A 23,521-nucleotide genomic window follows, 5' to 3' on the forward strand; every position below is an offset into this window, starting at 1 on the left:
TCTCAAAGAAGTCAGATGTTTCTGAAGAAATTCAGGGACCTAGAAAGCTCTCACAATCAAAGATAATGTCTTTATTTCCCAAATGGCGTTTTAAAGTTCTGCCCACAGTTTACTAACTTTGATCACGTACAGAACATGCTGTGGTTGGGATTTTTGTTGGGTTTTTTGGCTTGGTTTGGGTTTTTTTTTTTTTTTTACAATTATCTATTACATGACAGTAATAAATGCCAGAGCACTCTTTTCTCTAGTTACAAGCAAAACAAGATAAGCATGATTTCTCTTAATTTTCTACAAACTACCTAAAAGAAATAGCGCCCAAAAGTTTCAAGTCCACAAATATAAGTAGTAAGCATGTAAAGATCAAGTCACAAGTTGGGTGACTGCAAAACAACGTACTGCGATTATGACACAATTTATTTATTTCTTTCCCTCAAAATTCCCAAAGATTGCGAAGCAGGAGTCAAATTAGATACATCTCTTACTAAAAAAATTACGCTGAAACCAATACAACTACTCACATGAATATGCAGAGTGGGATTTAGGCTGTACTCTTTTTGTCCTGTATGAATTATCCATCGCATTTCTATTGTATATTATTAAAGTGACTTGCTTTTTTATCCTCCCAACCCCCACATCTGTGCTGCTGTAATTTATGTGAATTGCAGTTAATGATCACTTGCGTTATGCTTAATCAGCATATCAATAATATACTCTGCACAGACTAAGTAGCTCTTCTTTCTTTCCCCTTTAATGAAACCTATAGAAATGGAACTGGTATTTGACTGATTGGCATTACAAAAAGGTTGCCTAGGCAGGTGCTGGGGATGGTAGTACAGGATACAGGCCTTGTGGCTGCTGCCAATCATGCTCCAGCATCAGCAAAGCCCGCTATTATATTTTTTAATTCTGTTGCCTTGCTATCTAGAGGGGCCGATGTTTTGTACTTAGGGGATTTTAATGAGCTTGACCAGATTCAGTGTTACTGGCGCCGAGGCTGTGGCTGTGTGGGATCATTCAAGGAGAGATCACATTCTTACAGGGTGATATTATTAACCATGGTCTAATACACTGCCATTAGAGTGTTCTTACGTGGGACACAGAAATCTTGGAACACAAATGAGCTATAAATCTTAACATGAATATTCAGGAATTTCTGGAAAGCTGTTATTATACGTGCCCAAGTCAAGGCAGACTTAACAGAAGAAAGAACCGCTGAATGCTGAAAATGACAGCCAATCCATTTGGGTCATTTTGCCAGAAAATCAATCAATATCAGGTATCGATAAGACAAAATTATTAACCTCTTAAGAGGTTTATTAAACACATTGGCTAAATTATTTTTAAAAATTTGGTAAGTCACCGGCCTCAGCATACTGACATTTATGGCTTCAGATGAGAACACTGCTACATGCTGGAGAAGAACTGGCACACCACCAATACTCTCATTCGTGAATCACAGCCTCAAGTGTAGCTCTATTAGCTTTACCTTGTAAATCACCACTATGCTATTAGCAATCTTTCAATATGATGTGACATCTTTATTATAATGTTTTTCCACTAAAGTTTAAGTTCATATTTTAGTTAGCTCAGAGACAGATGCAGCCATATTTACCAGGTTTAATTAATTGACTATAAATAAAGGGCTGTAAAAAGAAGGCATCACTTTCACATGATGTTCAAGTTGTCATCATTTTACAGCAAAATGCCAATTCAGATAGGATAAATGTTACTATTTCTATACTTTATATTCATGTTTCACTATGTAAGCTTAAAATTTCACAGTATTTTGAAGGCTACAGTTCAGAGTCTCAGTTCTCTTACAAAAACACTCACAGTACATGATCTACATTAATTTACACTACCATGCAATTTTTAATTAAGAATTTCATTAACTTGTAAGAACATCAGTACAATTCCATGATTTACTTTGGCTTCAGTATCTGTGGATACTACAGTAAACAGGAACAGCACGCACAGACACACACAAACAAGTTGTGCTGGATTTACCTGACAAAAACTTGCAGAAGCTAATAAAATTGCTTTGGGAGATTTGGGGGCCCTTTTTGGTGGGGTAATGTAGCACATCTGTTTTTCTTATAGCCCCCAAGATACCCTGCATCATTCCCTACCAACTGCTTTAGGAATCCAAGGCAAGAGAGACACAGCTGCAGGGAGCAGAACAGCAGATCTGCACAGCTGCAAGGAGATGAACAGAGCAGAAGAGTAAAGCAGAGGAGGGCACAGCAGATGGGAAGGAAAAAAAAAAAAAAGCTTTGCAGAAAAAAAAAAAGAAAAGAAAAAATGCAAGTGAAGACAAAAAACCTGGTGAGCTAGAAATTGCTGGAGAGTTCCCTCTTGGACATCCTGTTTATAGAGGTCTCTTATTGGGAAAAGTCAGCGGGAACCACACTAGAAAGAAACATGAACCCTCTTCCCACTTCTTCCCCATGAGAATGGAACGATTTGCTCAGAAACACAGAAAAAGATCCATGTGTAAACTAAAAAAAAAAAAGAAAAACAATCAAAAAAACCCCACCAAAACCAAGCCTTAATCCTTAAATACTGCTGAACACCTGCATAACACTTAATATCAAGAAAGCACTACTTAATATTAACAACTGAATCCTGTAAGGCAGAGATGCAAAAGTATTGTTACCACTGATCTCTGTAAAAGCGATAAAGGTGAAGTTCCACCTTGCCCAAAGGCACAGAAGAGTCAAGAATCGGACGTTCATGATCCTACAAACTACCAGGCAGACACCTGCCAACGCTGAGAATTCAGGACACCATTGGTATGGGAAAAGGACAGTTGCTGGACTCTTAGCTAGCAACTCCACCCTCATCAAAACTACAGTTTTGATTCCCCAAGGAGTTGCAGCGGCAGTGCTCTCTGGCAGAGGTTTACTCATTGGGTTGAAGACACAGGCAGAGACACGCATGAAAACTTCTAGAAATTGTAATCCTAACAGTAGAAAACCAAAATAAGTCTGCCACAGAGGAAGGAAGGAAAAGCACCTTAAGGGCAGGCACAAGTGAGAGGACAGCAAGAGAAGGAGCCACAGGTCTCCAAGTGCCTTCTGGCAGCAGACCCGATGGCACAGCGGCTCCGAGGGCCAGGGAAGCGCCAGGGCTTCAGCCTGCCCAGTGTTCTGGGTGGGTTTGTTTGCGGGGACAGGATGCAGGAGTGCAAGTTTCTCCTTGCACATCTGTGCTGTGCAGTGTCAAAAGAGAGTAATGGCTTGTTCTGGCACACACACACACATTCCACAGAGACAAGAAGTCGGGGAGCGACCAGATATCAGCACCACACACAGCCGTGCACTGATGTTAAGTCATCAACCATTTTCAAGAGACTGGTGGCAAATGCCATCTCAAAACTGATGGAGTCAGCAACTTTAAAAGCACAGGTGCTCTTAACTGCATTTCTACTTCTCCAAATAGAATGTTTAGTTTCATTAGATCTGGATGCAAGGTAAACAAAAAACAAAAAAACCCCACAACCCTCAAGAACATTATTTAACCATTTCTTTAGCAATATTTTAACTCCTAAGTAACAGTAGTTGAACAATTCAGCACAAAATTTGTAAGTACTGCTTACGTCTACACATTTTTCACCTTCCACTACTTCCATCTGAATAAATTAGCAAGTAATACCACAAAACAGTCCCATGATATCTTTTAAAAATACACATTGCAACAAAAGAAGGAAAGTCACTAAACAGGACTATTTTTGTTTATTTGTTTCATGCACCTTTTGCTTTCATTTCCTCCAATAAAACTGAACTCTTCCTAGGGATTATATGCAGTGCCACGTACGTTCTAAGGAGAAGGCACCAGAGCTATATAAGCTATATATTGCAAGTGTAGAGCAGACTATTTTTGAAGCTCCAAAGAACCGGCGCTATTGCACGGTGTCCTCTGAAGAGGAAAAAATGGTTAAATAGCACATTGGTCTGTAGCAGCACTTTTCCATTTCACAGTCTAGTGAACTCACCCCATGTGATGGGTAGGAGATCCAGCCCAGCTCCCCTTGAATTGTTTTTGAATCCAGCAGATTAACTACAAAAGAAGACAAAATGAAGAGGAATGAGTTTCATTTGCCTCTGTCCAGTTAACCTCAGTTACCCGTACCGAAAAATGTGTTTATTTGGGGACCTTGCGAGCAGTTGATTTGTTCAGGTGGCCTGGCAGCTAGCTACAAAGAAGAAAGAGACAGACAAATGAAAAGGATCATCTTGTTTATCTTAAAACACGGTATGAACAGCGGATGGGGGAACTTTTCAAAACAAGAAAAGTGACAAAAAACAAACAGTGGACGGCTGGCCAAATTAATTACAGCAGGGGGTGGGAACAGAGCGCTTCCATCAGCTGCACAAACTACAGCGTTTTCCCCTTGGATGCCTGAAATTTGGGTCAATGCATCTAACTACATAGGTGAGATCTGAATATTTTAATCATTATTTGATTAAAGGCCTGTATTTGGCATATATAATTTTCTCAGAATACAGGAATAAATAATGAATGCTGATTAAAGTCTTTCCTGCAGTGCTTGCTTCCTTCTGATCAGATTTGTTCTCAAATTGTCTTGCAGTAGTGTTTCCTAAATGTCATGTGTAACACATTAGATACAAAAGTAATTATTTACAATGTTACAAGTTCAGACAAAGCTAGTTTTAAAGAGAGCCATCAAATCATTGCTAATCTTGCTATTATTTTTTCTTTTGAAAGGCATACAACAATTTTCAGAGTAAGAAGGACGATTTTATTTGTAAACAGTGCGACACAGACATTTTCCAGTCAAACAAACCACAGTGGGTTTTATACCCATTTTAAAACATGACAGGTATTTAAAAATCAATAAACAAATACAAATGAAAGGATATACCTCTTTGGTATTTATTCATTTGCTTTTTACAAGCACCAAAATAAATTCTGTCCCTTGCCCTGGCCGTACAGTTTCCAAGTGCTTCATCACAAAGTTCCCTACATAAACATTTCTTTCTTAACATGAAGTAGAACAAGGTGAATTGATACAAAGTATCATACAAAAAAAATAAACAGGCTCTCTATAGATACAAACTACCACAACATCACCACCCTGCTCCCAGCTGCACCAATCTCTGCACCATCAATATTTATTAGCTGCAGTTTGGGCTTCTGCCCCAACCACTTTTTTTTTTTCCCCCCTTCAATATGGAAATTACTGACAATAAGAAAAGAAATAAAATTCCCTTGCATATGATGAGATTTAACACCTCTGTTATAGGTGGCCACTGTAGCAATCTGAGCCACTGCAGCTCCTGGGGTTGTCACTGCTCCCAGAGCAAACGGTCTGGGTATCCGTGCTCCAAGAAAGTAAAAGAATGGGACTAAGAAGGGGAAAAACGAGGGAAATTAATTATCTAGGAATCTGCTAAGTTATTTGTATTATTTCCTCATTCTCCTGTTAATTGCCATTTAATTTTGGACATCACTTACAAAATAAGAGCTATGAAAGCATTATTTTTTCCTGTTATTGGGATGTACGGGAGGAGACGTGGTAGGGAAGACCAAGCACACAGTATCAGAAATCAGGCCATGTTATAAACAACCACCAATAGACACATTTGTGTGCAACTGCATTTGTGCCGTGTATGTGTACATACGCAGTGCGATACCACCACGAATGTGCTGCTCTGCCACCTACGTGAGGAAAAACGTTTCCCCCCGCAGTTATACACCCCTTTAAAAGAAAACAGAGGTGTTTTGAACTTTTCCCTACATCAATAAATAAAAATATCTTTACCAATCTTAGGGAAAGAACATAATGCAGTATTCTACATTTCTTAGCTCTGGGTTTATCAATAATTAAATTCTCAATCAGCTACACAAAGAAAAATCAGTCAGCCCTTTACTGAGTGCACAGGGCCCTAGGCAGGCTATTCTGAAGCAAGGTTTTCATCTATAAAAAGGAAACACTAACAAAAATACTAAAGGAAAAAGTGCACGTCTTGCTTTTGCGACTACACATTCCCACAGATGATGAATCTCCTGGGAGAAGACAGATATGTCTGTTGCAATACATGGTGGTGAAGGAAGTATGGCTTTTGAGGTAAGTTACTTGGCAGTAAGTTACTAAGGCAAATCACTCAGGAGTAAGCTTAAGTAAAAGATCTATTCTTTAAGAACGAGCTTCTTGAAAGCACAATTGCAGCCACTCTGAAATTTATGAATTCACCCCAAATTCATCAGTCTCATCTGGGAAAAATAAACGGGCAACAGACACAGGACCTGGTGGTACTTTCCCTCCCTGGACCTGCCAAGCAGCCCAGCAGTTACAGCGTGCCCCCGCGGTGCAGGGCAGCCTTCAGCATCACCGTCCCCATCTCTCCGTGCCACCACCATGACAGTCAGCTCCCTACTGCACACTTACCAGGTTACCCACTACTTCTAGAAGAAGCACTCACAGGCATTGCAATAGAGCGGGGGGGGGGGGGGGGGTGGGGGGAGGCAATTAAATATTCAGCCCAAGCCACGCGTGCCCCAGGACACCCATGGGGCAACATGTGCTGCAATCAACTGGGATCAAATCTACCACAGCAAGAATATTTTTTTCAACCTCTCTCCTTCATTCCACCCACCTTATCTTCCTCACCTCCTGCAAACTGGCACCACTAGGCAAATGGCTTTTCCATGCTCATATACATTTCACTACGTTTTAGAAATCCAAAGGGGAAGTTTCAACACTGACTACAGTAGGCTTACACTTCAGATGCAAATCAGAGAATGCAAGCAGGTACCTAAAAAGAGTGGTATGAATGCTCCCATTAGTGACCAAATAAATAAATCAATCAAAGCAAAGCTATGTTCCAGGCTTGTCACTTTATTAAGAAAGTAGTTTTGTGCTACACTTTTTTATATGCTTTCATACTGCCCAGTTTTCGACTTCCTCCGTTTTCATTTGTGCAAGAATGAACAAAGCATGTCATGTCAAGTAAGTATTCAATATCTAGCAAAGCAAGTTCCAAAAACCTTCAGTTCCTTCACCTGTCTAGCCACATGGTCCTCAGTGATAATAAAGCCCGCCCCCTCCCCCTCCCCCCCCCCTTTTTTTTTTTTTTGGGGGGGGGGGTGGGGTGCAGGGGGGAGAGGGGAATACCAAGAAATAAAAGACCAGGGGAGGGAAAAAAAAAAAAAAAAACACACAGAAAGAAAATATAATACTGACCCTCTAGATAACTGTCACTTTGCCTGGATGCCTTCACCCTTTGTTTAGTAAGAATTATATTACAGGCAAGCAGAAACACAGAGCAGACTGCCCGAGTGCTGCAACTGTTTAGAACCCAACTGAAGCTCATACATACAGTACCTTCTCTCTACTAAAAAACTGGAGGAGAAAAAAACTAACACTTTTCACCAAAAGTGTACTTGTTTTTTAATAGTATCTAAAATGCAAAGCCTGTTTCCTTTCAGGTAGTCACCTGAAAAAAGCACCTCCCTCTCCCTAAAAAAAAGCTTCTATGACACTCGTTTTCCCTGTGACTTCCAGAGAGCACTGCACACCTCCACAGAGAGCAAACAACTCATACAGAACTTACAGGCTGCCATGATAATGGTCCCAGACAAAATCAACAGGGAAGGCTGGGGTTATGTTTTGTCATTGTACGTCCTAACATTACACATTAATCTGGAAACTGAAGGAGAAAATGGCATTTCCCTACACAAAAGACTGAAGAAATACGTAAAAAACAGATTAGATAGTTGTCTGAATTTTTTTGCATGGATTTGCAGCAGTAGAGAGTAAAAAATAAAACTTTACACAAGCCCATGATTCATATAGCGACTCATTCCAACTGTTTTCAACCCTGATATATCTTCTAGCATGGCAAAAGGCAACACTTGGTCACAAAACTGGCCTGACCAATTCATGAAGTGTATCACAAAGATATATTCAGTCAGATCAGCAGCAGACATATCTCTGTGTGACCCTCGTGTTTTTCCACATACAATTAAAGTGAGATGAAAGCCAACACTTAAATGTACTACGAATACCTATAGCCAGGTATTTACCAGATGAAAGAGGGAACTGAAGAGCAGAGAGCTCTAACCTCTCTCATGCCACTGTCCCGTGCAAGGTGCATGCCTCCAGCTGCACGAGCATGAAGGGAATTATACAACTTAAGAAAAAGCAAAAACAAAAAAAAGAGGTCAAGCTATTTTGTGCGGCAATATATTTTCTTTCGTTGCAAGCATAACTAGCAGGTACCAGAGCACCTGGCCCAGCGAAGAGCATTGGTTGTGCAAGGCATCGTAACCACAGGTCAGATACGGTCCTGACTTGGGAGGCTGAGTACCCACAGCTCCCACCTTCTTAAATGAGGTACTGAGGAACACAAGAAGTGGAAAGGTTGGCATATTATATCCCAAAAATAAACCTCATAACTCCTCTTCCTCCCTATTATCACTTTCCAGAAGAGAGTGAGGAGGTAGTTTTACAAGTCAAGCCACATGAAAGAGAATCAGCATTTCCAGGCTCCTTCTGAAGCTTATCTGTTTCTCACACAGCTCATTTGCTCTCCTTGTACCTCCTCCTCCTGCAAAACTGTGTGAGCATCATTCAGCTAGCTCTTACAGACATCTTTGAGGTTGACCAGCCGGTTACTAAGGGTAACTCTTAAACTAGCTGAACAGTTTTGTTGCTATTGATGATTCTTTCCTACACAATGCCTTGAAAAGGATCAGTGGTTATGCTAAGGAGACACAGAGGAGTTCTCATAAAACAACTTGAAAGAAAGAAAGAAAGTGCTGTCTAATAACCACAGTGTCCTGCACTGGTTCCCATCATGTAACTAACTTGCTTTAAAACTAGCGGTAAGTACGAGGGAGAAGCTACTGCTATTAAAAATACTGCAGTGCTGAACAAATGGAGCAACCATCACTTCTGGCTCTGAATGTCAGCAGCTTGGCCCTTGCGTACAACAGCCTCGCTCCCCACGCTGTACACCGTAGCTAGCTCTGCCAAGTGGCAGCATAGCAGCAAAATGCCGATTAAGAACACGTTCTCTTTTTAGGTCTCTCCTACCTAACTCCTCCGGCCCTCCCTCCCCACCACTGCGAGGGAAAGCCTTATTACTTCCCTCAACGTGCATTTCTGCCAGGGGGTAAAGGTGAATCTCCTTCCAGCAACCGGAGCAGGGATGCGGACATGAAATGCAAAGCTTGCTTGCTCTCCTTTTGCTGGCATCAGGCAGAAGGTGCACGAAGGCTTGGGTGGAATTTGTCGCACGGGCCCCTCACGCTACCAGAAATCCCTTCCAGCTTGAGCATGATGGTGGAGGGAGGACCCGCTGCGAGGCTCACCGGCAGCAGGTTCATCAGGGCTCACGTCAGTGATAGAAAGATAACTGTAAAACTAACACGATACCTGAATATAGGTAGAAAGCAGCGGCATTTCCAGAAACATGTTGAATAATGACTGCTACCACAGACCGAACGCAGTATAAATACACCTCTGCCCTCCAGTAAAAAAACAAACAAGTAAATTCTGTGCCAGGTAGAACCACTCCGAGGATCCCCCTCACTGCCTAGGAAGTGGCAAGGAAAACCTGCTAGAAGGCAACTTGCAATATCTAAAGAAACACTTACAAATAACTTCACCCCTAGAAAGCATTTCCAGCTCATATTCTTTACAAAGAAAATAGAGAGCAACAGCCAATGAGGTAAAACATATACAATATTTTTTCTTCATCTAATTTACATTTTCCAATTAAAGGTTTTTTTAAAAAAGCCAAGAACAAGAAACCACCACTGTTTTGTCTTTTCCTCTTTGGCATCAAACTGTCAGTTTAGAAATACACCAGCTGGTTATTAAAAAAGTGCCAACAAATGGGGAAAATTGTTTGCTATGCAACCAAAAATTAAAATTGTATAAAAAAAAAAAATGGTGAATGCCCATAATTGAAATGTGTCATATAATCCTGAGCAGCAAAGAAAATCCTTTGCGGCAGGAAGACAGCCAGAACTTGGGTTTGGGGTGGGACAGAGCGGAGTCAGCACAAACCCCGGTGTGCAATTTTAGAATGGTGGCCTCTCCCCAGCAAAGGGGATTTGCACCTGGATTTTCATCTACCTACGAGTACAGATTCGAATTTTCTCAACTCTCCGATCCCTCAGCAGTGGTAAAAGTGAAGTAAGAGCAGCAGCAGATCACCTTTGTGCCTTTGGTTTATTCCAAGGCTAGGTGCAACGCCAACTAGGATCAGCTATCTTGTTGGTGTTGCTGGAATCGTGCTGAAATTTGTAAGGTAGACCACAAAATCTTCGGGAAGGACAACATATCAGTAACATCGGTAGGTAGGAAAGCACCCCGTGAAGCGGTGCTAACACGTGCAATACTCTCCTCACGAAGGGTGTCCCACAGTGAAGCCTGGTTTAAAGCAGCAGACTTGAGGCCTAATTTACTGTTTGTTTCTTGTGATTTTACGGTCCTGCGCTTCCCATCAAATATTGTAGTGAAGAAGTTTATTATTCTCAGAAGAAAACAACCTTAGCGTAAGAGATCTTCTGCGTCCCCATCTACTAGCTCCGCTTTTATGGTTTTGTCTCCCTCCAGCCTGGGACACCCCAGGAAGCAAAGTGACACTAAGCTACAACAAAGTTTGGCCCATTTACGACACAAACTCCTTTCCAAATGTGAGATTTCTCAGTGAGATTTCTGCTACAGCTCAAAGCCAGACCACAGTCCTTCGAGAGGCACAGCGCTGTGAGGTCTGCACTTTCAACCCTCCTTGCCTGTGTCTTTGTACTGTATGATACAAATGTGATTTTGTGCAGAACATTCCAAATTTGGCAACTCTCATGTTCAATCTGTGGTTAAATTGCTGACTGAAGAGCTCCACCAGGGTTGGGGCAAGAGATGAACAAACAAGGAAAAACCAAAATGAATTCAAAGACCGTTGTCTGATACTAAACACAGGAATCTTCACAAAAGATGACTGGATAGCCCAAGCCTCCATCATTTTCATTTAAACGTACTGTAAATAACAGTTTCCAAAATTAGGAAATGGCATCACAAGTCTCAGCTGAAAAGACAAAAGACTAGCAATACATGTCAAGTTACCCTACACATCGTTGCTCCTATAGAACACAGAAGGTTCCTACATCAATCTGGATTATTTGGCAAATTCTGTTTTAACGGCAGTTACCCCAGCTTTTGAAGCGGAAGTGTTTAATTTTCCTCCCTGATTTTACTCTCCTCATCAAACACTCTCCAAAAGCATCTGCAGCCAGACTTAGATACCTCTGGTTCTCCTGCAGCTGGATACTGAAGCAGCCAAAGCAGGAACCTCACTGCAAGTTTCCCTCAAGAGGCTGCCACGAGCAAGGGAACACAGGACAGCGATAAGCAGTGCAGGACTGCCTATAAATATACGCAGGGATTGTAAACTGCAAAACCAGAGGCAGTCAGGGAGGCTCTGTGGTCACACAGCAGCCCTCTCCCTGCGTGCAGCATGAATTGTGACACTGCTAGGGATGGGCTGCGCTCCCGTGCCCCCGTGCAGCCACTGCCCTGCGTGCCTCAGCCCATCACCTGCGCTCGACGCCAAGCAGCAGCTCTCCAGCAGCCTTCCTCCTTTCGCTCGGTACGGAGCCTGCACGCGCAAAAGGGACGCCGCTGTCCCAAGTCTCCTGGACGGACAGGGTGATCGGTTCCAAAAATAAAAGCCTCACGTGAGAGGTTCCCGAGAGCAAAACCACAGAACGATACTGTTCCTTAGCAGGCAAAACTGGAACTTATTTCAAAGGGGCACTGAAAGCAAGCAAACATTTTGCTGCTAGAAACCTTAGGAGCGCTCCCATAATGCCAAAAGCCGATCTCCCCCATCCCGTTGCGGGGGGACTGCAGGTGACAGCTAAGGCAAGGCGGCGCATGCAACGCTTTCCCCTTCCCCCCTCATCAATCTCCATCGAGCCGACGCGGGCGTGCAGGCGCGCTCCCACCGGCCCTGGCACCTTGCAGAAGCTGTTCTGGCTACTGGAAAGAGAAAACCAAGACAAGCCGCTCCTGCACCGACGATGACATAGGAACTCGCAGCTCTTTTCATAGGAGTGAGGTGACAAATCTCTGCGCTGCTTTTTCTCGGAGTACCTGTCTGAGTAATGCTGACAACTGCCCATCCATTCTCATGGATGAACACAGACAAAACAGATTTTCTTTCTTTTTTTTTTTTTTTTTTTTATTTTATTAGTTTGAAACACGAGACTTCTCTTGATATCGTTAAAGTGGCGTAAAGCTCAATTTCCAAGTATGCAAAAACATACGACTGGTGGGCTGGAATGCAATGTTTATCAAAGGGGCCTAATAAGGTTTCACTTTTATTAGGCTATTTCCTGTAAGTTGATATGTGCCAGTTCTTTTCATTAAGACAAGGATATAAAAATTAAAAATGGATTAACCTAATGGGTTCCAAATTACTGTGTCACTTTCACTTCTTTGCATTTTTTTTTTTTTTAACCCATTCCAACTGGTCCTTTTCCAGTGCCGCCGACAAGAGGCATAAACCCTGGGATATCTGAATTACTGTTCTGCTGAACATCACATTCAGATCCAGATCCTGCAAATCTTATCCTGCTTTACTACTATAGCATTAAATCTGACATTGGTAAAGCGCAGCTCTAAACACGTAAATACAAAACGGGGGCCACTGTGTGAAAAAGGAGTTGAAATTGCAAAACCCAAGTTCACCTTTCTCAGGAGAAAAAAAAACAAAACAAAACACAAAACACCACACATATACCAGACATTGAGGATGAGACCCAGCTTAAACCCAGCCACTCCATGCCTCTCACTAGCCCAGAATCGAAGTGGGTCTCCCACAGGACATGTCACCATATGCCTACGTCTAACCAAAACTCAGCAGCAAACATGACTCAATTTTAATAAAGCACTTCTTCAAAAAGCCTTAAGCACACTGCACAAGGAAGTCTTTTCACTGCTGCATTCTTCCTCCCTTGGGGAAAAAAAATAACATTCAGTGCTCACTAGTTTTACAGAAGATCTGATAGATTTGGGGTCTACCACAGCATCACAAAGGCCCCCCCGGGAAAGGCTTCGAGCAACTTAATGTGGGCAAAACCATGTTGCACCATAGCGTCCAAGTTCACTGAAAGTAAACTGAGAATTCGAAACCCAGTACAACACAGTTTCTAGAATTCTAGACACCAAAAAAAGTGTCCCAGAAGAGACACCTGGGCACATGCAGCACCCACGACTAAAAGTTCCTAAGTTCCTACAAACTGTACTGCAGTTCAAATATATTCAAAGTCCTGAAATCTCCAAAAAAAAAAAAAAAAATCACAGCAAGTAATCAATACTCCTTTGAGGACAGAATTTTTTGAGGCAGGCATCAGAGCATAAGTCCAGCAAATGACCATTCATTTGTTAAAAAAGCTGTGATACCCCCTGAGTCAACCAGCTGGCAACACGCCACAACTCAGAATAAAAAAAAATAATAATAATAATAATCTCGCTACAAATCACTTTTTAAGAAATTATTCACATGGGGCACAGAAAAACAAAAACCCTTAAAAGTTAATATAGTTGCATTGGCTTTGGTTGACTTTTGGGTAGTTTTGGTGTTTGGGTGTTGTTGTTTTTTTAAGTTTGAAGCACAGAAGTTAAGGCTTGTAAAAAAAAAATCTGAGAATCCTGAATTACTACATGTGGAAAGCCATCTACTCAGGTGTGCCCTGACAGAGGGTTTTTTGTCAAGCTTTTCTTCTCTACTGCCATGAATCAAGGGCTCCAGCTCACATGGGATACGAAACGCCTGGATCCTTACACAGCTACTCCACAGACAAAATAAACCCATAGAGCAAATGACTAAACATCTTGGTGCAAACTGGGGGAGTAAAATGCCAATAGCATAAGAAATCTCCTCAAATGTCAGGTTGAGAAAACCAAGATACTAAAACCAGTTTTATTTTCCAATACAGTGATGTCACCAACATGATATTTTCATTGTTTGCCAGGTTAACAGAATTTATGGAGGTAATTAATGCAAAACATGTGTGCTGAGCTATCCATATGAAAAATGGAATTGCCCCTGACTTCATTCACTGCCTTTGCAACCAGAACCCCACTAACATCTTTTTTCACTATTTCCATATGTGAGAAATACAAATATTTATAACAAAAGGTAAATGCCTAAATGACTGTTCTACTCCCATCTACCCACAAGCCAGTTTTTCAGACCCCTGTCTTCTGCTTACTCCTCTGCTTCCATTACCTTCCCGCAAACTGCTTGGGTTTCCATCACGTTCCACAAACTAAGTGTGCTCCTCACACCTCCAGAACTGCTTTTTCTTGGATAGCACAGACAACTTCTGCTTTGATGCCTTCAACACTCTCTGTCCAGCTTTAACGCAGCTTTCAGGACCAACACAGCCAACTAACCATACAAAGAGCCATGCCATTAAACATCGAAATCTTTTCCTGTGTCTTTTGGGGTTTTTTCTGGGCATCTACAGCATCAAAGCATCCCCCTTCTGGCAGACAGCACGTAGTAAGAAGGAACGGACATGCAGCTGTCCCAATCAGGAAAAGAAAACAATCTCTGCCTTCTACTCTTTATGGGCAAATGTTGGTTTTTTTGGGGGGAAAGGGACAGAATAAAAAGCCCAGGCATGAGAGAGAGACTGCGAGAGAGCGTGGGTAGGTGGGCTGGGAACAAAAGCGACCGATGAGGTGTCCCTGCGGTTGGGTTCTCCCTCGATGGTTTGGGTGAGCACAGTACATTTTCCATAGCCGTAGCCACACCACTCAGGAAAACTGAACTCTCAACCATTGCTGTAGAACATTTGCTCTCTGGGGTAAATCAGATGTGGGAGAAAAGTTTGTGCTGAATAAGACTCTCAGCATCTCAGAACCTGTTCTGAAATAAATGCCTTAAGCGGGTGTTCTCCGTGGTTGGTCATGAATGCTAAGGCTGGTTAGACATAACTTTCTTTTCTTTCTTTATATTATTTTTTTTAAAAAAAGAGAAAGCACCATTACAGAAAGATTAAATAGAACAGTAAAAAAAAAAAAGCCTCCACCCTGTCTTAACTGCAGCCTCCGTTGAAATTCACCACTGGTAAATCAGTCATGAAGCTTACTAATGTAAACAAAGCTTAGACTTTCAGGGAGGCAAGGAATTTCTTAATTTGTGGTTTGCTGAGTGTTCAGTTCATTGTCAGCACTGAATTCTGGGTTCCTAACACTGTCATTAACCAGAAAAAATTTGGATTTTGGTCTGATTTTTCTAAGATTCTGGTCCAACTTTAACTTCACCACTGCCTACCTTTCCTCTTCCTTTAATGCTTCTCTCCTGCTCCAAGAGATCTCTCAAAAAGCCTTGCCTCTCCAAAAATCAAGCAGAGCAAAACCTCTCTTGCTGCCTTCTAGCTTCTCCACACCTAAATCCAGAAACCCAACATCACTCGTTGCGATTTGTTACGGCACAAAGTTTGTGGAAAGCCTACCATGGACCAAAATATATTTTGATGCTTTAATTAGTACTTATTTAAATGGTAACTAGCCACTCTAGATTTTCAACAAACCCCTCCTTTCTTAGGCACCAATTTAAAAGTTTTCATTTTTCATTAATCTCCTCTTGCATGAGGCTGCTATGCTTTAGCAAGTTTTTTTAATTATTTAAAAAAAAAAAAAAGAAGGAAAATAAAAGAGAGAGACCAATGAAATGCAAACCTTTCCATCCAAATACAGGTATAAAAATGGTATATAAAACCATCTGGAGATAAAAAAAAAAAAAAAAAAAAAAAATCACCATTCCCACACCTTTTTACACTAAACTGCCCTGACTGAACCTTAACATTCATCCTATTGTTCACTTAATTGCTAGCAAGTTTCACCCACTGTTCGTTTGGTCTGCTATTCTTCTTTCATCAATATTTTTCCAGCAGATTAATGGGATTTTCCTCCATATTTTGCCTGAAACAGCAGGACACAGTAGTTTAATGAAAAAAAACAGGAGCGTGGCAGCAACGTTTCTGCTTACAGTGTGTCTGGTTTAATAACATCTCTGCAAATTTAAGCCTCTACATGCTGGTGCTCCATTCAGGCTACCAGCCACTCTCCTAGACTGGAACTTTTTTGTCACCATCCCAAGATTTCTTTCAGGCAGGATTATCTTTATTTCTGTATCTTTATTTCTTTCATCCCTTCACTGCAGAAATTTAAAGGAATCTTCAGTCCAAGAGACTGAATTTTAATCTTGCAGCCGTTTCACACTGCAAAATGAGTACTTACACTGCAAAAGAAGTATGCGTGCTAGGATTTATCACGCACCTAAGGAACAAAGAAGCGCAAAAGTACCGGTAGGGAACACAACCCTAACCAAGCAAATTATTACCACATTCTGTTTCCAAAATTACACCACTGGGAGTTCATATCTAATCTTCTGAATTAAACTATTTTCTTTTAAGTGGTGGCTCTTGTTTACAACAGTTTAAATATAAAAAAAAAGCAAAAGCTACTGCTCTAAAGTGTTTATGGAAATAAGAAGGGCTACACCACTGCAGTGAATTTTTAGCAAAACTGATTGCTTCACAGTAGCCACATGCATTAGTAAAAAAAAAAAATTCTTCCATTTTGTTGTATGATTCCTTAATGCAAGTCTTTTCCTCCTCATAAACGTATTTTCAACAATTTCCAACAACGTTTCAACAAATCAGACAATCCATTTTCATAAGAAAGGAAAAGTTAAAAAATAAATTTTAAAATCCCTACATCTCACTTCAGGAAAAACAACTCTTTGGATGCTGGAATTACCATTTTGAGCTGCGATGGGTCAGCGAGAGCCCTCTGCCCCACCTCTGAAGTTTTATCTAGTGACTGTGGACAAGTCCAGTCAATTTTGCACCTTAGGGTACCAAAATGTCCTTTCTGTGTATCAATACCAGCCCCACTGAGCAGAGCTCTGAACCGTAACAAAAGTAAGGACATGATTATATCTCCAGTTATCTGTATATTTTTTTTATTTTTTTTTAGCAGAAAAATCAAACAGCAGCTACAAAGCAGCGGTACCTACATGAATTACAGGCAACTTACAGAACTAACTCAGGCTCTGTACAAAAATCTACAAACAGTACTGTTGGATTTGGTAACAGCTCTGTAGTGACCCTCACTGGTGATAAAATCCAGAGCTCTGAAAACAAGAAAATGAACACCTGCATCCGTATTTCTAAACTTTCATCAAGTGGGGATTACAAGAACAAGAGCCATTACATACGTTCCTAGAGGAAAACTTCCAGGTTCTCAAACAGAATCAAAAGTAAGTATACTAATAGCAACTTACCTAACTCCAGCAGATCATAAATAATAAATTTTTAAAAGAGACACAAACCACCACACACCCCCAACTAATTTCTATATCTTCCCGGATGGGAATGAAAAACTAACATTCAATCTGAATACACTCCTGATTTGCAAAGATTTCATGTAAACAACTGTCCAACTTGGCGTGCCTATTATCTGTTTAAGGCTTTCCCTTCTGGAAGTGCCTCTGAAGCCTAATTTCCTGAGGCTGCAAGTACAGGAGAGTTCTAACCCGTGTCTATGCCCTGACTGCTTCGTTGGGTAGCAAATATGTTGTATCCAAATTAACTCCAATAAGAATTAATTGCCATGTCCAATTTGGACATCTTCGTATTTCAAACATCTGCTTCAAGTTTGCTATAGACAATGCAGGGATTTTTCTTTTTAATACACCGCACTGAAATCAGCAGTAATCGAGACAAAGTTCAGGGACAAACAAAAAAAAAATAATTATTCCACGTGTTGCAGCCTCCTACCAAAAATGTTGACAGAAAATGAGGAATTTACCTGACTGACTTGTCCTGTTGCACAGGATTTTAAAAACACCATGGTGTGAATTTTAAAGCACGCTCATTATTTGTCTAATCGTACAGCTTAGGATTAAGCACAGAAGCTTTGAATAAGATACAGCTGTATGAAAAACTGCCCTCTAGACCCCCACGACTTTGAGCTTACTGAAATTAAATTTTAAAAGACATCCCATTAAGATTTCTAAACCTACTTTTAACTTCTTTTGCAGATAAACACTCCAGAGCAAGCTAGAGGCACCAGCAGGAATTGTGTCACAGCAAATGAAGACTTGCTCTGACCTAATGATACCTGACACACAGCGAGGCGAGATTTGTAAAAAGCATTTCCCCGTGCAATCCCTTTTGGTGCTACAGAAGAGTTCCCGGTATTGCCAGCCTTTTCCAAAAATTACTTTAAAAAAAAAAAAAAAAAAAAAAAAAAAAAAAAAACACAAACCTGCGAGAGCGGGGCAGGCGTTTTGCCCCACGTGCAAACACTGTGCTTCTCAGAGCCATGCCAAGAGCTGTCCTGCCCACCCAGACACACTAAGTCATCTTTCGCGACTTTAAGTGTCAACGGAGACCAGCCCAGATAAAATGGTGTTTAATTGCGCAGTTATGCCAAGTTCTGAGATGGTAATCGATGAATAAAAGATGAAACCACATCTCCAAATCCAACGCAGCCTGAAAAAGAGAGGCTGATTGCAACCTTCTTGCTGTAAACCAGAACAGGCACTATTTGAAACCAAGTCCTGTAAGCAGATTTACCTTATTGATCTTTTGGTAGCTGTGTTCACAATAAATTAATTTTATGCTAGATTGAGAGGTTACAAGAAGTTTCCTGTCTGCACAGTCAAAATATTATTGAAGCAATTCAGGTTGTCAGTAAAAGCTTAAACAAATTTGCTGATAATCCTGTTAATGACCTAGGTCAAGTGTTAACTGTTGTGGGTTATAAAACAGAGAAATTAAGGTTGCTGGTACCCTCAGGCAGGCAATATAGTTACAGAAGAGATTGAGGAAAAATTATTAAATTACAGATTGATATAGCTCATTCGATTTCTTGATACCATAGGAATTACTCAGAAAGAAATTGCATCCTTTAAAAACCCACGATCCTCCCTAGGTGGAAAATATCAAACAGAATGGAAGAGCAGAACATGTGGTTTCTGTGCACCTATGGGGTTCGGCTTGTGGCTTCAAACTGGGAAAGTTAGATGTTAAATCTTCCTGACGTTTTCCTGCCTTGCAGAAAACAGCACACACCTTACCACCGCACACAGATAGATCTGAACTTTAAGAGAACCCTCCCGAGCTCCTGTGATTACGTAGGTAAAATGCACGCAGCCTTGCGCTGAGCACGGCTGAGAGTTTAAAAATAAACTCGGTGGAAAATTTTACATTTCATCAAGAAAAAACTCTAACACTTCTTGGGGGTGAAACAAGTAAATAAAAACTCCAGCACTTCAAGAAAAAAAAAAAAAAACACAAAGAAAAAAACCACCTGCATTTGACATGACAAAGTAAGCCAACAACGTGCCTTCATCCCTTTCATCCTTCCCTCCCTTCGTCCCATCCACTTCCACTGCAGTATTAGCACTCACTCAGACAGTCATCAGTTTTAATATTAACTTTAAACATTAACTAAAGTTGTATTGAAAAATGTGATACAATTCTTTCAAGTCAAATAAATTATAAGCAATGTTACCAAACATACCCTTGTAGCGTGCCTACTGCAACATTCACGTCCCCTAAAAGTTAGACAATGCTATATAAACACACCAAAAATCAGTTCCATCCTTTATTAAAACAATTCACAAGGAGAATTTCAATGGAAACTTTTATATAAAGTGTAAGGAAAAAATGTATACATTTTTATCTATAAGCCCATATTAACAACCTCTGTCCAAAGTGTTTTTCATTCTTGGTGGTGGAAAAAGAAAACTTTTCTAAATACCCACAGCAACGCAGACACATCTAGTTTCAGGAGGAAATGTATGGTAACAACAGTAGGGAAGTTAAGTGGTGAGAAAAAGATTATTTAAAAAGAGGAAAACAATCTTCTGACATGGTCTAAAGCTGCATGCTAACCCTTGATGGTCATACAAATCAGTGTGTCTGCAAATTGTAATAATTCAGATTTCTAAACTCACATCATCAGCCTAAACATGCTGTAAATAAATAAAAGAATTACTGAGCTTTCCTAAGGAAGGGGCTCTGCGTGTGTAAGCGCTTCAAAGTTGATCTCATTTTTAAAAGAAACTGTCAGTGTTCCTGTTTTTGAAAGGAATCGCAAAATACGTACTTGAAAAAAGGAAGCATGCAAAAGTGAGTGCCTGTCCGGTAACTGCATTTATGCTGTTGTTTTCACTATCCATTTTAAGAATATTGCCCATATCGTACAAGTGCTTGAAGCTGAAGGGAGGGAGACTGGAAGCAGAGTCTGCTGAAAGCTGACTCGGGCGAGGATGCTTAATGCACGTTCGGTATGATACCAATTTTTTTCTTCCTTTCTCAATTCTCAGTGACAGTGATTTTAAACAAAGAAACAAAAAGTGGGTGGGTTGTTGGTTTGGGGTTGGGTTTTTGTTGGTTTTTTGTTTGTTTGTTTTTGCATAATTAGCCTCAGTTTACAGGCTGTGTCTGTCTATCACTGCCGTGGAGGCAGAGCTGCTCTGCTGACTGACAGAACTACATACGTTCCCAAAAAGCTTTTAAGAATAAGACAAGAGTAACCCCTACTAATGCTCTTGTTCTCATTTCTGAAAATCATTTGTGAAAGATGACAACACTTACAAACCAGCACGTATACAGAGGTTTAAAAGTGACCAACTATTAAAACCACATTTTTTTAAGCAACCTATAAAGGGCCATGCATGCAAAACAAATTTACATAAAACATACAAAATATGATATATTGCTCTTCTGGTGTGATGGTACCATAGCTTCCTTCCTAGCAATAAAACCAACTGATTTAAGGTTATCCAGGATGTGCAAAGTTTGAATCTTTCCTTAGTTGGTTCAGGTCCTATTTCTTTATCCTTCCTGAAGTCATTGAAAGTCATTACCTCGCTGCCTTATCCCGCAAGCACCCGGAATATCAGGAAGTACATCAGCGCTACCCATGCAGGAGAAATGATTGCTCTAACAGCTTTGATACCTGCTCCTCTGCACAAACGCTACAGCTCAAGCAGGTGCAGGTTTTACATGGGTGGTTGATGCTGTAAGTTCTTCCCACACTTTGGCCTCTGGGTTCTATCCCTAAAGACGATTGCACTGGACATCCCAGCCGTGCCGGCTGCCTCCACCACCGGGCAACCGAGTGAAAGCTGCATAATTTATTTCTTTTACCATAGGGAAAGAGGGAAAGGGCGATTTAATCTTTTTTTTTTTTTTCCAAGTATTTTAATTACTTTTCAAACAGCATCTAGCAGTCATTATTTTTCCCTGAAATCTAACACGTGTTATCATCAAATGTCATCATAAAAATTACCACACCAAAGGAGAACAAACCACTCGTGCTTTGTTACTGGGCATTTACACACGTTCACATCCACACGCGGCATTTCAACACACTGCAAAACCCGCTACGGACTCAAAAAGAGGTTTTATAGGGGAGCAAGCTTCTTTTTGGTGTTAATTAAAAGTTTTGAAGCACAGGACGGCTGCTGAAACCACCACCCCCCTTGCACATCCAAAAGAGCTCACAGCCCGGTTAGCACCGGGGCGAGGGAGACGGGGGCCACCGTTAGCTTTCAGAGCTGATTTTTATTACTTAACGAGGGAAGCTGATTGCCTACGGCCGCCAGCCATCACCCCGCCATCCCAGCCTGCGGGCGCGGCGGCCGGCCCTGCCCTGCCCGGGGAGGCTGGGCACCTGCCGGGGCTGGGCAACCCCCCCCGGTCCCGCTGAGAACCCCCCAGCCCCGCAGAGAACCCCGCAGAGACACCCCCCCCCCAGCCCCGCAGAGAACCCCGCAAAGAGCCCCCTCCGGCCCCGCAAATCCCCCTTGCTCCCCACCTCGCCCCCGGTCCACCGCGGCTCTCCGCGCATCGCCCCCCGCGCAGCCCGGGGGTGGCACTGCCCGTCCTTCCCCCCTCGCCAACTTTCCAAGGGGGTTCCCTAGGGTGGGGGTGGGGGTGCTGTTGCTGCGGGGGGGTGGGGGGATTGACCTGACCCTCCTTCCCCCGTCGCACCGCACCGGGCGGCGGCCGCGCGGCCAGGGCGCCAGGCGGGGGCAGCGGCGCGGTCCCGGGGAGGGGTGCAGCTGCCGCCCGGGACCACCTTAACGGGGGGGAAGGGATACAAGGGGGGGAAAAAGGGGAGGAAAGAAATAGGAAAAGGGGAGGGAGGACGAAAAGGGAAAAAGAAATAGGAAAATGGGAAAAAAGGGCAAGACGAAACATGAAAAAAGGAGAGGAAAAAAAGCAGGGGGAGAGCGCGGCGCGGCCGCCCACCCACCCGCTCGCCCCCGGCCGGGCCGCCGCTCACCTTCGTTGCCGGGGCGGGCGCTCAGACGCCCGGCGGCGCCGAGGGCAGCGCAGAGCAGCAGCAGCAGCAGCAGCGGCGGCAGCAGCAGGCGGTCCATGTCGGCGGGGCAGCGCGCAGGCAGAGCCGCATGTCTCCGCGCCGCATGCCACCGCTCCGCGCCCGCTCCGCGCCGCCGGGGCCGGCACCGGCACCGGGACCATGCCCCGCGCCGCCCGCGCCCGCCTTCGCGCTGCGCCCGGGAGGGGCCGCCCCCGCCCGGCCCCGCCGCCGCCGCCGCGCCGCCCCGGGCCCTAGCGCCGCCCCGCCCACCTGCCTGCCCGCGGGGGGCGCGGCGCGGGGGGGGCGCTCCCCAGCGGGAACGGCGCGCTCGGGGGTCGTGCGCTGGCACACGCACACACACACACACAGAGACACACACGCACACACACACACACACGCACGCACGCACACGCACCCCGCAGCGCGGGGGGGGCGCTGCCAAAGCGCTGGGCGGCGGGAGGCGATGGGCAAAGCGCGGAGGCTCTGCCAAGGGGGTGCCAGCGGGCACGTCGCTCGGAAGGCTCGCTCGGGGCTCTGAGCCGGCCACAAGCCCACGGTCTGCGTTACCGGCCTTTCCTAGGTGGGTACAAGTGCGAAGTGGCGGTAAAGCCGGCCGACTTCCCTAGCGCAGCCGTAGCAGCCTTGCTAGAAAGCCACCGGTTCCATCACCCAGCCCTTCCCAGCCCACGAGGACCCCAGCCCAGCCCAGCCCGCTCCCCGGGGAGCAGCCTCAGTGCCACCCGGTCACAGCAAAGCGGAGCCTTGGCGCTGGCAGGGCCCCCTCCCAGGCACTGCTCTCCGTAGGGGTGCGCAGCCTCGCTCTCCAGGTTGCCATGTCAAAGGTGCGGTTTTGAAGCCTTCTCTACACGCCCGCACCTCGCCTCCATCCTCCTCAGCGCCCCGCAGGCCCCAGAGAACCTGGCGGAGCAGAGGGCAGAGCAGCAGGCGTGCGGCGCTGCGATTCCGCTGCTCCCAGGAGGAATCGCTGCAGAGCAGCACTACCCGGCTTCCCCTTCTGTGGAGCATTTCTTCAGAACATGGACATCTTTCTTCCCAAGTGACTCATCTCAGGTCAGAGCCACCCAGCGTGGTTCTGTGGAAACAGGGACATATTGGAATAGTACT

At 43.4% G+C, this 23,521-nt stretch overlaps 1 protein-coding gene across 2 annotated transcripts in view; it reads right to left on the reverse strand.

Annotated features, from left to right (window-relative positions):
• The window catches only part of EPHA3 (EPH receptor A3), a 229,042-nt gene extending 206,442 nt beyond the window's left edge, over positions 1–22,600 (reverse strand). For both annotated transcript variants that reach the window (XM_055703078.1, XM_055703077.1), the window contains exons 1-2: positions 22,358–22,600; positions 3,995–4,059 (exon numbers count right to left, since the gene is read on the reverse strand). In XM_055703078.1, coding sequence (XP_055559053.1) covers positions 3,995–4,059; positions 22,358–22,454 — 162 coding nt within the window. In that variant the 5' untranslated portion in view covers positions 22,455–22,600. The remainder of the gene's footprint in view (positions 1–3,994; positions 4,060–22,357) is intronic.
• Positions 22,601–23,521: the final 921 nt, after the last annotated feature.

This window comes from Falco cherrug, chromosome 2, assembly GCF_023634085.1.
Source record: "Falco cherrug isolate bFalChe1 chromosome 2, bFalChe1.pri, whole genome shotgun sequence".
Taxonomy (NCBI): Eukaryota; Metazoa; Chordata; class Aves; order Falconiformes; family Falconidae; genus Falco; species Falco cherrug.